Source organism: Zonotrichia leucophrys, chromosome 3 (genome assembly GCF_028769735.1).
Source record: "Zonotrichia leucophrys gambelii isolate GWCS_2022_RI chromosome 3, RI_Zleu_2.0, whole genome shotgun sequence".
In the NCBI taxonomy this organism is placed as follows: domain Eukaryota; kingdom Metazoa; phylum Chordata; class Aves; order Passeriformes; family Passerellidae; genus Zonotrichia; species Zonotrichia leucophrys.
The window spans coordinates 58,104,658-58,122,097 of NC_088172.1; the positions used below are offsets into that span (position 1 = coordinate 58,104,658).

The window sequence follows — 17,440 nt, forward strand, 5'->3', positions numbered from 1 at the left end:
GAAGAAAGATTTAATTTTCATTGCTGGCTTTTCCATCAGTTATTATGCAGCTGTCACCGTGCAACCATTCCATCAAAATCAACACAGTATGAAGCTGTTCTCACCATACTCTGCTCAGTTTACATATATTTCATTTATACTACACTGGCTCATTTTAATGCAGATAATCTTGTATGATGGGTGGGAATATTGATTTCTCCTACGTTTGAGTCCCTTGCTTCCACATAAGCAGACTGCCACAGTAAGTGCTGCAGCACAGTGGCTAACTATTGCTCTCTGTTCAAGTAGAAGCAAAGTCAGCTTCAGCTGCTTAAGCACTGCAGGTGCCCTGTATAACAAAGAGCAAGGAGTAGGACACAAAACTTCTAACAAGGATTGAAAGAGACTGAATAGAATGGATGGAATAGGAAACAGTAGCAATAACACTGGCAGTGCTAAAAGTTGAAGTTCTTCCCTATCTGTAGTTTAAGAAAGAAACTCAGATGTCCCTCTGAGAGGCTGGGATTGAAACAGCCTGCTCTTTCAAAAACCTCTTTCTAACTGACTGAAAAGGTAGCAGCTACATTTCACAATAGGACTGGCAATATGGGTTTTTTGGTCTAACAAAAGCTGAGACCAAACTGGTAGTTGCAGAGCACTTATGGGGGAAGATGATCTTGAAAGCATGCAAATGAAAGAGCATTTGTACAGCTTTCAAGTTTGGATCTATATTTACAAATTCTGCAACCTCAAATGTCCAGTTTATCTCGGCTGTTTGAGGGGCCTGAAAAGGCCCGGGGTGGCCTTGGGGCAGCCCGCGTATCGAAGGACGAGAAGAGGCTTCAGTTCTTCTTTCGGTTTTTATGTTTATTAATTGTTTATCTAAAAGATGTTCTTTCAGCCGAACAAAGATCTGCTCAGCAGTCAGCCATGGGCACACTGTCTGCCCTCCCGGGCAGCCACGTATCTTTATACCCTTTGTTACGTGTACAATATTTATCATTTTTCCCCAATACCATCTATTCTTATAACTCGGTGTACTCTCAGTAATAACCAATCCAAAGGTGCCACCGTGGCCAAAGAAGATGGAGGAGAGGAGGAAGAAGAAGGACAGGACACACCCCAATTCCTCCATCTTACTTCTCTAAACCCCCCTGTACATAAATCTTAAACCTTGTGTCTCACCCTCTAATTAACTAATCCCTTCACCATTCACCCTGTGAAGCCCTCATCCTTGTCGTCTCCTGTGTAGGGTTAAAGTCCTGCCACCAGACACTTCTGGCAACATTCCAGGACTCCCGAGCCCCCCAAGGTGGTCTCGGAGGCTCAGCATCTCAGGACTGAGATCTTGAGATCCGACACTCAAATTAACATTTTCTTTGAACTAAAGAATTGTTCCATACTGTTGATTCAATTCTTTCACTGTTCTCATTCATGAATGTGAGCTTTGTACAAGACAAAAAAAAAGCAGAGGGCTTATTTGCTTATTTTAAAACAAAAAAAGAATCTAGTTTGTTTCATTCTCAACCTGTTACCTGCAACACTCTAGTCATAGTAAGGTTAGAATGCCACTGGAGAATCAAATGCCTTCAGTACTATGTTTTTTAACACAACAATTACACTAATGAACCCACTGTGCCTGTTCAGCTTCTGAGGTCATATTACCCTGGTGTGCCACAATCACACATTTAACTAAAGAAGCTTAAATTAGGCTTATTTGAGGACTGTACAAGAACTTGCACTGCTGGAGACAATCAGAGTTTTGCTTTGGATAAAGTAGGCCATTTAAGAAATGACAGAAATTCACCTTTTCTGTAGTGGCAAGAACTCTCCCCGAACAGCTTGTGGGTGACAGCAGGCCTGCCTGAGCCGTAGCAAAGGGTACAGAATAGAAGTCACAGTCCTTCTATCTAGGCTGCTAAGCTTAAGAGTCCAGTCTGAAATCTTCCTGAGTTTTGCCAATGCATCCTGGCAGCACACCTCGTGCTGGCGATGATAGAAGTGTCTCTCCACAGGAGAGAAGTGAAGCCAGTGTATATTTTCTGTCTGAGGGGGAATTTGAATCTGAAATTAAAAAAAGAAAGCAAGTAATTTGCAAATAAAACTATTGATAAATGATGTTCAGGAATTCTGAAACTCAAAACTTTGATTTACTTGGTCAAGCACATCCTTCTTTGCTGATCTCCACATGATCTTTGCAATTAGACTGTAGAGAGGCCGGGGATTTTTCCTGCAATAAGGCCGATATAGTAGCTGGTCCCACCAATGTTTGACCCAGTAAGGATCAACTCCAAGAAAAAGGACTAATCCATACAAATCTGCCAAGAAAAGAAAGTGTTTGTGTTTTAATACTTTGCAATGCATCTTAAAAAAATGTAACTGTCATACAAAGCCTATGAAGCATAAACCACCTCCATTCTGGCCTTTATCTTTTGCACTTGTTTTCCAGTCATTCCCTCAGCAAAATATTTAATTTGAGGCAGGGGACTGGGTGGTGGAAGGTGGGCGTTCTCTCCTTTAGCTCGTTTTTGATTTCCACACAACTTGAGAGAATTTAGCTGTTTGTGAGACACTTTCCTAATTTCAAGCTTAGCAGAAGAAAGCAAAGAATTTAAGCCTATTCAGAGCAGAGACAAGAGGCAGAAATTACATGATTGCATATGTTTAACTGGGTTTGCCAGGTTTTTCTAAACCAATATTGCTCAGCATCATTACTGCAGAGCCTGCTGTGCACCAACTGTCTGCTGCCCACAATCCTAGAAGGGGCTGCAACTCAGAAGAATTTTCACGTCTCTACTAATGCATAAGAAATTAACAAAAGACACTTCAATTGTTTTCTTGCTAATTGAGAGAATACATCTTGCTAATTCTGCCTAATTTAGAAACCCGTCACTTTTTGGAATGAAATTTAAGGATGTCCTGACTTTAAACGTCTGTCTTAATTTTACTGGAAAAACACAGAAGCACAAATTTAAATGCTGCATGGGGATACTGCAGAAACAGAGATATGTGATGATATCTTCTAGTTCTTGAAAATCTGGTGGCTACATTCCTTATTCTGTTAGCTTTATCATAATTCAGTATTCAGCTGAAAACAGCAAAACATTCACCAAATACATCATACACCAGAAGAAAAAAAATCCAGGGAATCATTTCTGTGCAAGAAGCAATTGTTTACCCAGAGCTCCTATCCCACCACATTACAGCAGCAGTGGCACAGATTGAAATGAGTCAGCAGTTTTCATCCCTGAAGTGATGGGGGCTGCCTTAGAGTCTGTCAACATGTATTGTGAACTGTATGATATTTCAGATATGTATTAAATCAACACAATCACACACAGGGCCTTGAAGGAGCTCACGACACTAAAATCAATCATTTCTTCCTGCAGCTTTGCTTTATTAACGCTGTATTCTCACAACTATTATATGTATTTATAAATTTAATTCAAAATTCCATTATGAATTAATCTGAAATATTGATTTTTACAACTTAGTATCCAAACAGCAGTCCACAAATGCTTACACTGATTTATCCACTTTTAAACACATTGCCCCAATGTGTACCATATATTCCAAAATCCATCAGAGAACACAGGGAGACAAAGCAGTTAGTCAGCTCCCTTTCTTTTATTCTATCTCTGTCTGAAGCCTGTCTACAGAAACTGAGCACTACACAAAAAAAGACAAGATAAATGTCACCTGCTAACATACAGCTTACCTACTCCACACATCTCAAGTCATTAAGTCCTTACATAAGGACTGGAGATGGTTTCATAAGGTTTAGCACGTTTTTTAGAATTTATATTCATAGCAGCGGATGCCCACAGTAGTTCATACAGAGCTATGCAAAAAGCAAATACAGCTTTGCTTGCTGTATTTGACAGTTCACAGGATTCTGTAACCAGAGCAGACTATCTGCTGTTAAAAGGGTTAATATTTATCCACTCCACTAAGTGAAAACTGAAGAACACACTTGAGTCAGCTATTAGACACATAGCTTCTCTGCTCCCAAAGTATTTGTCTAACTCAGGAAGACAAAAAGATTTCAGCTCTTCGATTTGTATATTGATACATGTACTGATGGCTTTATTATTATCCTTAAAGTTTATGGCTTACAAAGTTAGAGTACCTAGTGAATTCAGAACAAAACTAGCAAACATTTATACTGCTTCAAAGCCCCACCTAGTTATCAGCATAAGGAAAGCCCTGAGATTACACCACTACATAAAATCTCACCTTCTAATCCTCGCTGCACAGGAGTGCCACTGACACACCAGCGATTGATTCCACTCAAACGGAGTGCCATCTCAGCAGCCTAATGAAAGGACACAGAGCCAATGGTAGGAAAGGAAAAACAGAGTGGAACACAGTCTGACAACACGTGGATCTTATTTCTGAGAAGTCTGAACATCTTTTCAGCATGTACCCTTAGACCTAGAAGCAGCATTGGTGCATTATATTATAAAAACACATATAACATTTTTTATCTTTTTAGAAAATAACTGAAAGCTGACAAAAGCCATGTCCTCTTCCAAGCAATTAAGTGCAATTAAGGGCTCACAGAAGCAAAATAAACTGTATGTTTAAAAAATTCTAAACATTAAAGCCTGCAAGGCATTATGTAAGTAGCATTTTTGTCTTCCTGTATTGGGCTAAAAAACCTGAACAAAGACTAATTAAAATAATCCCCCCTGCAGACTGTATCCCTTGAGTTTGCGGACAGACTGCTGACTATTTTAGTTTCTAGACCCAAAGGACACATCTATGCCTCTGAGCCACATCCCTGAACAAGGCTAGTGTCTTGTTGAAAACTATCAAACACCATATACAACATGATGACCTAGTTCTTTAAACTGTCAGTATAGATTATGTTAAGTATTTTTTGAGCTGGATATGCTTCACAATCTTCCAAAATTCCAACAGGAGAACCATTCAATGGTAAGTATCTCCAACAGAAAATTCACTTCTGAAGAACAAGGGACAAGGACAAACTACATGAGTATACTCTGACTATTAAGAGGGGGGAAGAAGAGACTTTCTTATTTTTTCAAGTTAAATGAATGCATGACCGGGAATGTCATACCTTTGCAGTGGTGCATTCAACCATTTGTGCCTCATCAAGGCAGATCCTCCACCACTCCACCGCCACCAAGGGGCTGGGGATGGCCATGTAGCGCTTCTGGTTCCGGAAGCGGCGCCCGTCCTCGCTGTTGCTGTGGGGGATGTCCACGTAGTTCAGCTCGGAGCGCAGCACGTCGTAGGTGGTGATAACCACCTCCTGCTCTGCCAGCATGTGCGGCTGCAAAAAGCCATGCTTCTTCACGCCTTGGTACACCTACAGGGATTCACAGGCAGCAGCACGAGAGCAAAGAAGGGAGGTAAGAATGATAAAAATGCCAATATATCAGTACAGCTTAATACGTGCAAGCTTTTAGCAGTGCTGCTCATATAAAAAGAAACTATTCATAAAATGTGTAATCATCTGATAGTATGGTGGGAAATTCATCTAAGTAACCTAATAATAAATACAATACAGTCATGGATGCAAAATTTGTCAATTTTTTTATGACTTTGCAAAACATTTATTTCCTCCTTTGAAGGAGAGAAGACTTCATTATTTTCTACAAATAGTTATTTGTTATCACAGTTGTTAGAAGATTAAGTATTCCGTAATGTTGTATGGAACAACATTATACAAATTACTGTTACATGTTCAGTCTTCTCCTTTCCTTTGCTGTAGATCATTATCTTTTTTCTGAAAACTTTACTCACTAAAATTTAATGGATGATTAGGCAAAGACAGAAATATGCATCAAAATATATAAAAAACCAGAAATTGCACTCTGAGTAAAGTTTAACCTACAGAGATTTAAGAGATGAAAAAAAGTACCCTAGGTAAAATACAGTCTCTGTGCACTAGCAGAAACCCTTCATATTGACATTTGTTCTATTATCAGAAGTACTTTTCTTATCTCCCCCATAATGTTAAGCCAAATCCCTTTAGAAACATGCGGAATTTAAAATAACTGCTCTTTACCCCTTGATGATCAGCACATGATTTCACTGTTAATTTCAGTCTTAACCCTACTTTTCCTCCCAGTAATAATCTTCCTCTACGTTTGTGCATATGGCAACAGTGTTTCTGTCAACTGAAAGAAACACCTGCAGATAATTTCTTTCTATTGAGCCCCAGAGTGGGACAACAGAGTAACTCAGCTCACTGCACATGAAACAAAAGAGAGAAGGGGAGCTTGGAAGGGGAAGAAAAAAGAAACTAATTAACCAAAAAGAGCACGCTCTCTGAAGCAACCATGAAGAAACAAACAACTGCCAAAGTCTAATGATTTCTTCAAGTACTTATGAATAGATTTCCTGGAGATTTATAACTTGGCCAAGTTTTGATTGTTTTCACAGCAGCAGGAAGACAATCTGTCACAAAGCAAGACTTACTGATAAATTTTAATTTCTCATTCTATTACATAAAACCATTAGGATTTCCCATGGGTTGTAAGCAGTTGAAGAGTAAAAAATACATTTCACATGCAATGCAAAAGTTGTTAACATGGGAAACTGATTCTTTGAAACATCTCCATTACTTTCATTTTACCTCAACAGAAAATAAACCACCAAATTTCCTTTTGAAGCAACACTGAAAACAAGTCTCACAGTTAAAAGAAAATGAAAACAATCTTGCAGAATGGAAGATGCCACACAGTTTAAAGTACTGACATTCAGTATTTAAACTATTTTATTGTGACCATGTACATCTATTTCTGCTAATTTTCTTTAAAGCTGGTATTAAACGTGGACTGGGCCCTAAGAAAACCATGTGAGTTTTACACATTTGTTAATTCCTGCATTAAATTGGACTACTCACACAAATAGCACTGGAGGCCTAGAATTCATTTATATGTTAGGCAACTATGTGTAATAGTCAAAGGTACCAGATATATCTCTGAATACAAAGTTATATCAATCTGCTACTACTTTGTTGAAAATACAAGTGATTGATGGTTTTCAAAGCTCTTGATCATTACAAAGGCTCCTGACTGTTAAAAATATGAGGGAAAAAACTTGGCTGCATCGGTAATAAAAGACTCTTGAATACTTTGATATCAGTATTTTCTAAAAACCTGCATGGTGATTATTACCCGAAATATAAATAGATTTGTTCTAATGACAGGGTTATCAGAAATCAAGTAAAAGGACAATACATGGTCTCCAAATAAGCAACATCCTAATAAATTTGGTAGATGTTATAGACACAACAGCCAAGTTGTAACAGTACTGTTTTCAGTAAACACCAATGCCAAAGACTTCTCTTATAAAGCCTGAGAACCAGAAATGCAAAACTACAGGCTTTACCTACGGAAATATTTTTTATCTAGAACATAAGGAGGAGCAACAGTGTAAGAATTGCTGAAGTGCACGTGCACAGTGAGACAACACTCAAAACACCCATAGGTTTTTTTAAGTTCCTTGGTAGTCTTTCAAACAGGCTTCCCTCTCAGAAGCCACATGTTGCTGCAACCACACAAAAATTTGCTTTCAGCCACTATACAATCTACTCCACTGGTTTATCTCCCAGAGACCAACTAAAACAGAAAAAAAAAAAAAGGACTAATTGCAGATTGTCTTTCTGGGACAGCAATGCACCACATAATGCCAAAGCATTGGTCTAGCAGCAAGAAACACAGAGCTCTGGCAGAGAGGACAAAGACCTCTGAGCTTTGAGTGACGCAAGCCCCAAGCCTTGATAAAATAACTGTCCAGAATATGAAGCTCTATAATCTTACCAGAACTCGAAGAGATGATGACCTTACATGCCTGTTGATCTCATCTACCCACTGGTGGCAAATAGAACTTGGAGAAATTATCAGAGTCGCTCTTGTGGGAACTGGTTTCATTGCCACAAGGCAATGGGGACAGTAGAAGGGCCTGCTCTTCAGGTTCTCCTCTTTGTAGTTTACACATTCTGCATGCTGCCACAGATAACATTTCAGGCACTGCACACGAGCTTTGTAGTCAGCCAATCCGAGCTCACCACAGATGCATTCAAACCGATATTCAGAGGTATTAAATGGAAATATGGAACTGGTATGTTGTACGCTACTGCCAGCACGTTCTTGGGAATGTGAGGACTGGACCTTTGGGACTTCCTGCTGGATAACAGCTGTGGTTTTAGAAACATCAACATCAGGATGACTGCTCATGTCACTGGAGACAAGAAGGTTGCCAGGAAAATCAGGAGATTTTGGGACCTCAGTTTCTTGCTTAACATTTTTCTCTTCTACAGAGTTCTCATGATCTGCTTCAGATTTTCTGTTATTTTTACTAGTTGTACAGTAATCATGCTCTTCCATGGCGATACTCTCACGTGAAGCAGTTTCAAAGACATTTTCAGATGTTTCATCACTGTTTCTTGATTCTTTGGTTTGAGTTTTAGCATCAATCAATTGCTTCTTCTGAGTGTTTTCTGAAGTCCTTGCTACCTACAAAGTAAAATTAACCAAGAATGTCAGACTTTACACTCTAACTTGTCCAGTGACATTTAACAGCTACCAGTGCTACTTAATGTCTTCATTAATGGCATAGCCAGAGGGATTGAGTGCATCCTCAGCAAATTTGCAGATGACACCAAGTTGAGGAGTACTGCTGACACACCTGAAGGACGGATGCCGTCCAGAGGGACCTGGACAAACTTGAGGAGTGGGCCCATGGGAATCTCATGCAGTTTAACAAGAGCAAGTGCAAGGTGCTGCACATGGCTTGGATGAACAGATTGAGAGCAGCCCTGCTGAGAAGGATTTGGGGGTACTGGAGGGTGAGAGGCTGGACACGATGCAGCAATGTGCACTTGCAGCCCAGAAAGACAATCATGTCCTGGACAGTATCCAAAGCAGCGTGGGCAACAGGGCCAGGGAGGGATCCTGCCTAGCTATTCATTCTTGAGTACTGGAGTACTGCAATCCAGCTTTGACACACCCAATATAAGGAGGATGTGCAACTGTTGGAGTAAGTCTAGAGGAGGGCCACAAAGATGATCAGAGGGCTGGAGCACCTCCCCTGGGAGGAAAGACTAAGAGAGTTGGAATTTTTCAGCCTGGAGAAGAGAAGGCTTCAGGCTAAATGATGGCCTTCCAGTACCTGACCAAAACCTATGAGAAGCTTTAAAGGGACTATTTACAAGAGCACATAGTGACAGGACAAGGGGGGATAGCTTTTAATGAAAGATAATATGTTTAGATATTAGGAAGAAATTCTTCCCTGTGAGGTGGTGAGACACTGGAAGAGGTTGCCCAGAGCCAATGATGCCCCAACCCAGGAAGTGTTCAAGGCCAGGTTGGATGGGGCTTTGAGAAAAGTAGTCTAGTGGAAGGTGTCCCCACGGCAAGGGGGTTTGGAATTAGATGAGTTTTCAAGTCCCTTCCAACCGAAACAACTTTCTCCTCACACTTTTTTTTAATGCACATATAAATATATCAGTACATAGATATTAAGGGTTTATATTAACTTCCAGTTTGAGGATTTGGTTAATGTTTACCAGTGTTTAAAAAACAACTTCACAGTAAGAACAATACAACTCCCAGTAACACTATTTCAGAAGACTTGTGACAGATGCAGTTAATATTTTAGCCCCAAATTTTATCTACTTATGATTTTTGCTTCTTTATTTATAAGTGTTGAAGCAATTGCTGCAGTTTTCTTCATTTTTACCACTAAATCAGTGTCACTGAGCTTGTGTACATAGACAGTACAGCTGAGAGTAGCATGCAATTGGCAGAAAAAAAGAACAGCCTTTGCAACATTCTTTGAAATAACTACAGCAGCATGTTTTACCTGCTCTTTGGCTCTTTCTCGCTTCTTCTGTTCCTTGTAATTCTTCCCCAGCTTGAAGGACCCAGCCAGACCATGTCCTTTAACTTGTTCTACCACCTGTTCTGCAATGAGTTTTTCTAGAGTTCTTTTGAGAAGCCGTCTATTTCTCTGTGTGTCATATCTATATATAGAACTGATGTACTTAAATATTGCAATTATGGATGCTCCTTTCTTCACATTCATTTCCTTTACAGCTGCTAATATCATTACTCGTAAGCCTGTATGAAGAATCAAAACAAAAAATTAAGTTACCTCACAGAATGCGTATTAAGGTAACTCTAAACATAGTGCTCATCTAAAAAATGCAGATAGGCAGCAGTTTTGACAAGCTTTTACTTGACATAGCTCTACAGATTGCTGTTTTGCAATGATTCTAAAACAATGGTGGATAGCTATAGAAATAAATCACCCAATTTTCTTACTGAGGCATAAAAAAGACAGCTTATTTCATGTAAATGCATAAACTCTTTACAAAGACCTCGAGTTGCATGGAGCTCTGTAGCAGAGTTCTGAGTTAGTAGCTTTACTTTTAACTGTGGATCACTTGTTTGTAGCATGCAATCCTACATGACAGAGCTCAGCAAAAGAATAACTTCATTCTGAAGAAGTCAAGAGTAGCCTTGAACTCATAGTCAGTGGCCAATACAACACTACACTAAAAGCAAAACGTATTTTAAAACTCATCAGAAATACTTACTGGGATACTGTATTTTTTCTTTTAATTTAGGCTCCATTTCCTTTGGTTTTTTCTTTTTATTTCCCTCTAAAGGTTGAGGTGGAACAAAGAAGTTCACAAGCTTACCCTAATGCAGACAACAATAAATAGTTATTAGCTCATGTCTCTTCACAGTCACTCTGACCTTCATTAATCTCCTCGTATTTGAAAGTAAGCATGAGCTGCTACAAATATATGTTCTGATCTCACCAATTTGCTCAGATAGCTCTTAATGTACCGAGTGACACATCATTCAGTTCAGTTTCTTGGCAAACAATGTTCAGCACCCTAACTGAAACACAAAAAGCAGCTCTGAAAGCCTCTTGGGTCCTCCACTGCTCTAGCATTAAGTTGCAGGAACCTACAGATGTAAGTGATCTAAGTTCCTGATGGGGGAGGAAAATATATATTTAATATATAGCTAGAAACACAAAAGGAAGTAAGCAATATAGAGGAAGAGCCCTAGTCAGCTGTATAAAAAGTAAGTTTCTCCTTTTAGGGATTGCCTCTCAAAATTTTACTCTTATATATTAGCTGACATCTGTCCCAACCACTTACATCATGAAACAGTTTCAGTAACTCCAGCCCTCCAAAAGCTCTGGTTTCTACCTATTGTTATCAGTTGGTGTCCAGGCACTTTAGTGCTTTTACTCCTCTGTTGGCACTACTTGGTGCTGACCCTCTTATATGTTTAAGAATCATCTTATTCTCTCTAAGAATTGAGTCCTTTTAACTGATAAAATGACAAGCAGGCAGGAGATCACTATGATAAATGTGCAATGAAACTGGCTGCCATGATTTCCAAGGGATGAAACTCACCAAGTGGTAAGAGTTTACTTAAGAATAATGGTCCTTTCCCTTCAGAAAAAAATTCTGGGTTTAGTGCATGTGCCAAGTTTTCTCAGTATGCATGATGAGGAAAGTGAAAAGATGGAAAACTGTTCCTAAATAAGCTCATTTATTATATGAAACAGAGGGAGAGCAGAAATCTTTACCCAGAATGTAAACTGTCCCTATTTTAGCACAGAACACGTGACTAATGGATGTTTGACACCCATCAATACAATGAAGTGAAGGAGAATGATCTCCAACATAGTAAACTAAATTAAATTATTTATACACTCCTGAAGCCTGCCCAAACTATATTAACAGTACAATTGCCTGATAAAACTATTGAACAAAGGCAAAGGATCAACAGCTTCTCATGCAAACTGTTCCACCATTAATGCTGCCATGTATAGTGTCCTATCAAGGGAAAAACTTTCACAGTAATAGAGCTTTGAATATGGACTTCTAAAGCAATAAAAAGTGCACTTGCATTCATTCTGAAAAGCATTTTCTTAATAATAACTCTCAACCAGGTTTCCTTACCTCAGGTAATGCCAGATCATCTTGTTTAATCTCTGGTCCAGTATGATTCAGAATAAGAGCCAACACTTCCACTGTTTTTCCAAGACCCATCTCATCTGCCAAAATACCTCCAGGCCACTGGGGTCCAGCAGTAGGATACTCACGGATAATGCTAAAATTCAAGTACATTCCCATTGAAAGTCAGTTACCACAGAATGTTGTGACAGTGAAGGGTGTGTTCAGGGACACACAGCACAGCTTCATCAAGGCAAAGTTTGTAAGGTGAGGCATTATCTTTTATTAGTTAAGCTGAGATAAAAAAAAAAAAAAAAACTAACAAGCTTTTTGTGTGTATGAACCTGATCAAGACAAATACACATAGCAGAATACTGAGAATTTTTTCACCTCCTAATAGGCCTTGCCTTGCTAACCTTAGCATATCATAGCATTAGCCTCAAAAAAATTGACATATTTTTATATTCACATGTGGAAAAGATCTGAATGTTACATAGGGAAAAATAAAAAGCAAACTAGCAATTAAGAGGTTCTATTCTAACCAAGTTAATGATAAAAGAGAAACAGGCTTAGTAATGCAATACCTAGCACTAATAAAAAGCTTTATACTGCTGCCTTCCTTTGGACTTTGAAAACATTGAAGAAGAAGATCAAAGCCTCCAATACTCTAAATTAAAAAAAGGTAATATTAAACCATTAAATTATTGTCTTTTTTTAAGAAAAGCTTTAATAATTACATCTTCAACTTGAGATCTACACATTTATCTGTGCATTACATACTTGAGTTTGTTCTTTTTTTCAAATTAAAGATATCACTGTTCTAATTCTTTAGTTGCTAACTGAAAAACAAGTTATGGAATATCTCATATCCTGCAGGACAAAGCTACCAACATGGTTTTCACAAAGCACAACCCTGAGATGTCCTCAGAAAGAGTAACTATAAAAACATACCAGCCAGTAAATGGATTATAGTAGATTTTTTTTCCATCCAGAGTGATCACCTCCCGCCATAAGAAGTGCAGCGCGTTCTCTATGGAGAAAGTGTTCACTTTACTATGATGAAGTTTCTCTATCAACAGCACACCCCTTAGAATTATTCAGCCTTTTTGTGACATTAAGAGAAAAAAAAACTGAAGTCCACCTCAACAGAGCTTCATGACCAACATGATACATCAATGGCTGCTCAGCAAAACCTAGCTTATTATTTAGTGTATGACCCAAACAACAGCTTTTATAAAAATACTAATGAAATAACTCACAAAACTTCTAATCAAACAGCAAGGAAACATTACTGCTGACAATGCAATTACACTTTCCACAATTATGCGAGTTTTTTAGATCCATATACTTGCCGCTACTTGGAGTACTGGTGTGGTTCTCTCGGTGAAGCATCCAGTTCACAGCCTCACTTTGGTATGGCCTCAGAATGGGAATCAATGCAGGATGCTGCACGTCCTTTCTCAGTGACTGGATATCCTGCTGATGGGTGTGCCGCACGAAGTCATAAAGCTCTTCAATATTTTGTCGCTCTAGTTCCGTGTCGGATTCTTCCTCATCTTCGTCCAGCTCGTCTGCATACACAAATAATTCAAGACATGCATCATCAATCAACTTGGGACAACACTTTGGTAAATTTTGCAGCAACATATTTAGTTTACATACATAAAAATAAGCAAAGCAAAGTGTCATTTAAACATATGCCCATGACTGCATCTGACTCAGCTAGCAGCAGTAGCAAACAATGAGCAGTTTAATAACTGAAATAAAGAAAAACATTGCAACAATAACAACAGTAATAGAAATGAAAAGGAAAAAAGAGAAATTAGAAGAACCCAAGAAACAAGTGATGCTCAGTACCATTGCTCATCTCTCACTGATCAATTCCCAGCCCATTCCCAAGAGGCAACTGGTGGCTCCCAGCCAACTCCCACTAGTTTATAAACTGAGGATGTTGTTCTATGGTGTGGAATGTCCCTTTGGCTGTCCTGGCCATGCTCCCTCCCTTCTTGTGCACTGCAGAGCAAGGACTGAAAAGTCCTTGACTTGGGGCAAGCGCCACTCAGTAGGAAGTAACAAATCATTGCATTACAAACATTATTGTCACAGTGAACCCAAACACACGGCACTCATCAGCTACTAAGAAGAGAATGAACTCTGCCCCAACTGGAACCAGGACATTCAAAAGTTAACATGCTATGGTGAGCACAGATGCATACATAATCACCAAAGCTCTTATTTAGAATATAGGTATAGAATGACCAGAACTTATTTATTTAATATAGACTTTCCACTAAAAAATTCCAATTGTTACAGAATCACAATTATCTCATGCTTCTGACTTAAATATGAATAAATGACCTTATTGAAATGAAAAAAAGTTAACTTTAACCTATTGATCTGGTTAAGAAAATTGCAGCAGCAGGACAAAATATAACTCTCACCACTTGCATCACTGCAAAAATTCAGACAAGGCATACTTTCAGAATTAAAAACCCACCTCAAGAGAAGTAATCACCCTTTGGGACAGAAGGCCTACCTTTCTTTTCTACCCTATAAGAAAGAATACCTTGTGCTCATGTATTTTTCACATAATTTGGATATATGGGCATACACAGAACTTAAACAACGTAGAACAAAAATTCATGAAAACTCCAAGGATTAGTGTTCTAGAAAACAGGTATGAGAGAATGAAAGACTTTCAGGCCAAGTTTTAACAGTGTTTTAGGCCTAAAATTAAAACATCAGTATAAAAAAATACAGACCAGTTCTAACCTTAGCTAGCACTGGAGATAAACTCATCCTGCAGAATTTTTGTATTAAAAACAAACAAACAAACAACAACAACAACAACAAAGCCACCATCAAAATTGGAAGCAAGTCAAGGCCACCATTTACAGCATGAAGTAACCTTAAAGTATATTTAACATTTTAATAAAGCAGCGAACGGCTGACACACTTAAATCAGATTTTAACTCTGATGCCTTGGGCTAACAAGGAAGAGATGTACCTGGCAAAAACCAGAAAGCTTAATCTTATCATAAGGTTCAGAAGCTGGTATTACGGCTCTTTCTTGAAAAGCAAAAGCTTTCCTTCATTCAAATGGGTGATGAAGGTGAAGAATGATTTCCAAAACAAAAGGAGGAAATTATATGCCTATATATGGCAGCCATCAGTGCCTTCCCCTAATCCTTTCAAATCAAAGGAACAATCCCAGAGCTTGTCAAGGGAAATGAGAATACTGAAAGACATTAAGTTTCTACATATTCGTGAAAACTAAACATATGACTTGTAATGTAAAGAAGGCAATCAGAGTGCACCTGTGGGGTTATTAATGATCCAGCCAAACAAAAAGCACCAAGAAAGCATTCAGCTTTATACATTAGAAAGCAATCAGCTTTAAAAAATAAAGAAACCATTTGAAGGGATCCTCTAACATATACCCCTCACTTTAGGAAAAGAACAGAAAATTAGAGTATTTGCAAAGTATAAGTTTGATCAAAGAATTTGATATATAATGACACCTATCATTATACTTGCTAAAATAACAGTCTTCAAATTTCACATTTTTAAGTGTACTAAATTGACTGCTACAAAAATGAAGTCTATCCAGAATTGTACACGAGAGGAAAGACTGCAATATAATTTAAAGTAAATTTTTTTAAATGCAATTGGATTTTTTTGTACACACCTTTCTTGTTTTGTTGATTCTTTCAGAGATTTCTTTTTCAATATTAAATTGTTCTACATACCACAGGGATTTTGAAAAGGATGCTAGGGAAGTTTATCCCTCTCAGTTACTTATTAAACAGTGAATATTTAATTATGCTTTCAACCATTTCAAAATGTAATTCAGTTACAGAGGTCTCATCTTAATCTTTTTACATTTGAGAAACAGATGCCATTGTACTATCTAAAAATTCAGTTTCTCTGATGCTTTTCAAGTACTCTATTTAATTCCTTGAATGACTGAACTACAGTTCTGCTACTGCATCTGCAGTAGGATCTTTCCTTCTCCAGACTGCAGTATAACAATATCTGCTCTAATGAAACAGCCTAGATTAATGGAAAACTTGTTGCCTCACATATGGCAGTAAATAAACAAATACCAAAACCATCTTTGTACAAAGAATTTATTCTTCTTAAGAAAACTGAGGATAAATGGTAAATGATGAAAAGGTAAGATGGCAGAGAACATCTGCCTGAGCAGGCACATTTGGTTGAGATTTAGGGAAAACAGAGAGGTTATGACCTTTGGAAGAAAGGGCTGGCAGTTCAGGACGACTACAAGGATGTTGTGAGGTTACTGTATTAAATTTTGCGTCCCTCACTACATGACAAAAAAGATATGGAAGTGCTGGAGCACATCCAGAGCAGAGCAATATAGCTGTTAATGGATCTGGAACACAACTCTTATGAGGAGCAGCTGAGGGAGTTGGGGTCGTTTGGACAAAAATAGATGAGGGGGAGACCATAGTCCTCTCTACAACTACCTGAACGGAGGTCATAGTGAGATGGGGGCTGGTCTCTTCTCCCAGGTAACTGAACAAGAAGAAATGGCCTCAAGTTGCACCAGGGGAATGTTAGATTGGGTAACAGGGAAAAATTTCTTCCCATAAAGGGTTGTCAAGCATAAGAACAGGCTGGCCAGGGAGGTGGTTGAGTCACCATCACTGGAAATATTTAAAAGACTTGTAAATGTGGCACTTAGGGACATGGTTGAGTGATTGACTTGGCAGTGCTGGGTTAAAACCTAAATGATTCAAGGATTCCACACTAAACATTTTATCATGTTTTTTTCACATTATTTAATGCACCTACGTCTATGCTTGCTATAACACAGACGAACTTCCTGCCACAAAGTCTCAAAACCAGAAGCATATCACCAGAATTAACAGAGTACAGTGAGGAAAAATATATTAAAATTAAATGTAGCTGTAGAGAGGTCATATCCATTATTTGTGTAAATCCTTGAGCACAACACCATCAGCATGAGAATTTGCTCATCAGTGGGGGGAACACGAAGCTTCATCTTGGAATGCTATTGTATAGATTTCACTTTAGATGGATACTGATATATGTTAAAATATATACTTAGGTGTAATTTTACAAAACCTCAACTAATTCTGTTTAAAAATGGGTGGAATTTAAACTAAGTTGTTAGAAACATTTAAGAGAAATGCATTAATCAGCACAGAATCAAGGCTATATTATTTTATGCCACATCAGTAAGTTCATGTTAAACTGTTAGGAAATGAAACTACTTTCCCATTGCACAATCACCTGGGGTCCTCCTTCACAAATATTTTTCATTTCTGTGACATGCTTTTTCTGAATTCAGAGCAGAGCATAATGCACACTATGGACTTACATTAGTGGTTTAGTGATCATGTTTTGTTCTCTAACACCTTCAGGACAATTCTTTCTATTGATTTGGTTTCACTAACACTGAACATTAAACTGATGCATTTACTGAGCTATATACCTACCTACTGAACTGCAACC

General features: G+C 38.3%; 1 protein-coding gene across 2 annotated transcripts in view; it reads right to left on the bottom strand.

Annotated features, from left to right (window-relative positions):
* SHPRH (SNF2 histone linker PHD RING helicase) overlaps positions 1 to 17,440 on the bottom strand; it is a 49,105-nt gene that overhangs the window by 25,954 nt on the left and 5,711 nt on the right. For both annotated transcript variants that reach the window (XM_064708399.1, XM_064708400.1), the window contains exons 4-13: positions 13,291 to 13,509; positions 12,890 to 12,968; positions 11,945 to 12,095; positions 10,556 to 10,661; positions 9,820 to 10,076; positions 7,776 to 8,471; positions 5,063 to 5,314; positions 4,216 to 4,294; positions 2,134 to 2,297; positions 1,787 to 2,043 (exon numbers count right to left, since the gene is read on the bottom strand). In XM_064708399.1, the coding sequence (XP_064564469.1) occupies positions 1,787 to 2,043; positions 2,134 to 2,297; positions 4,216 to 4,294; positions 5,063 to 5,314; positions 7,776 to 8,471; positions 9,820 to 10,076; positions 10,556 to 10,661; positions 11,945 to 12,095; positions 12,890 to 12,968; positions 13,291 to 13,509 (2,260 nt within the window). The remainder of the gene's footprint in view (positions 1 to 1,786; positions 2,044 to 2,133; positions 2,298 to 4,215; positions 4,295 to 5,062; positions 5,315 to 7,775; positions 8,472 to 9,819; positions 10,077 to 10,555; positions 10,662 to 11,944; positions 12,096 to 12,889; positions 12,969 to 13,290; positions 13,510 to 17,440) is intronic.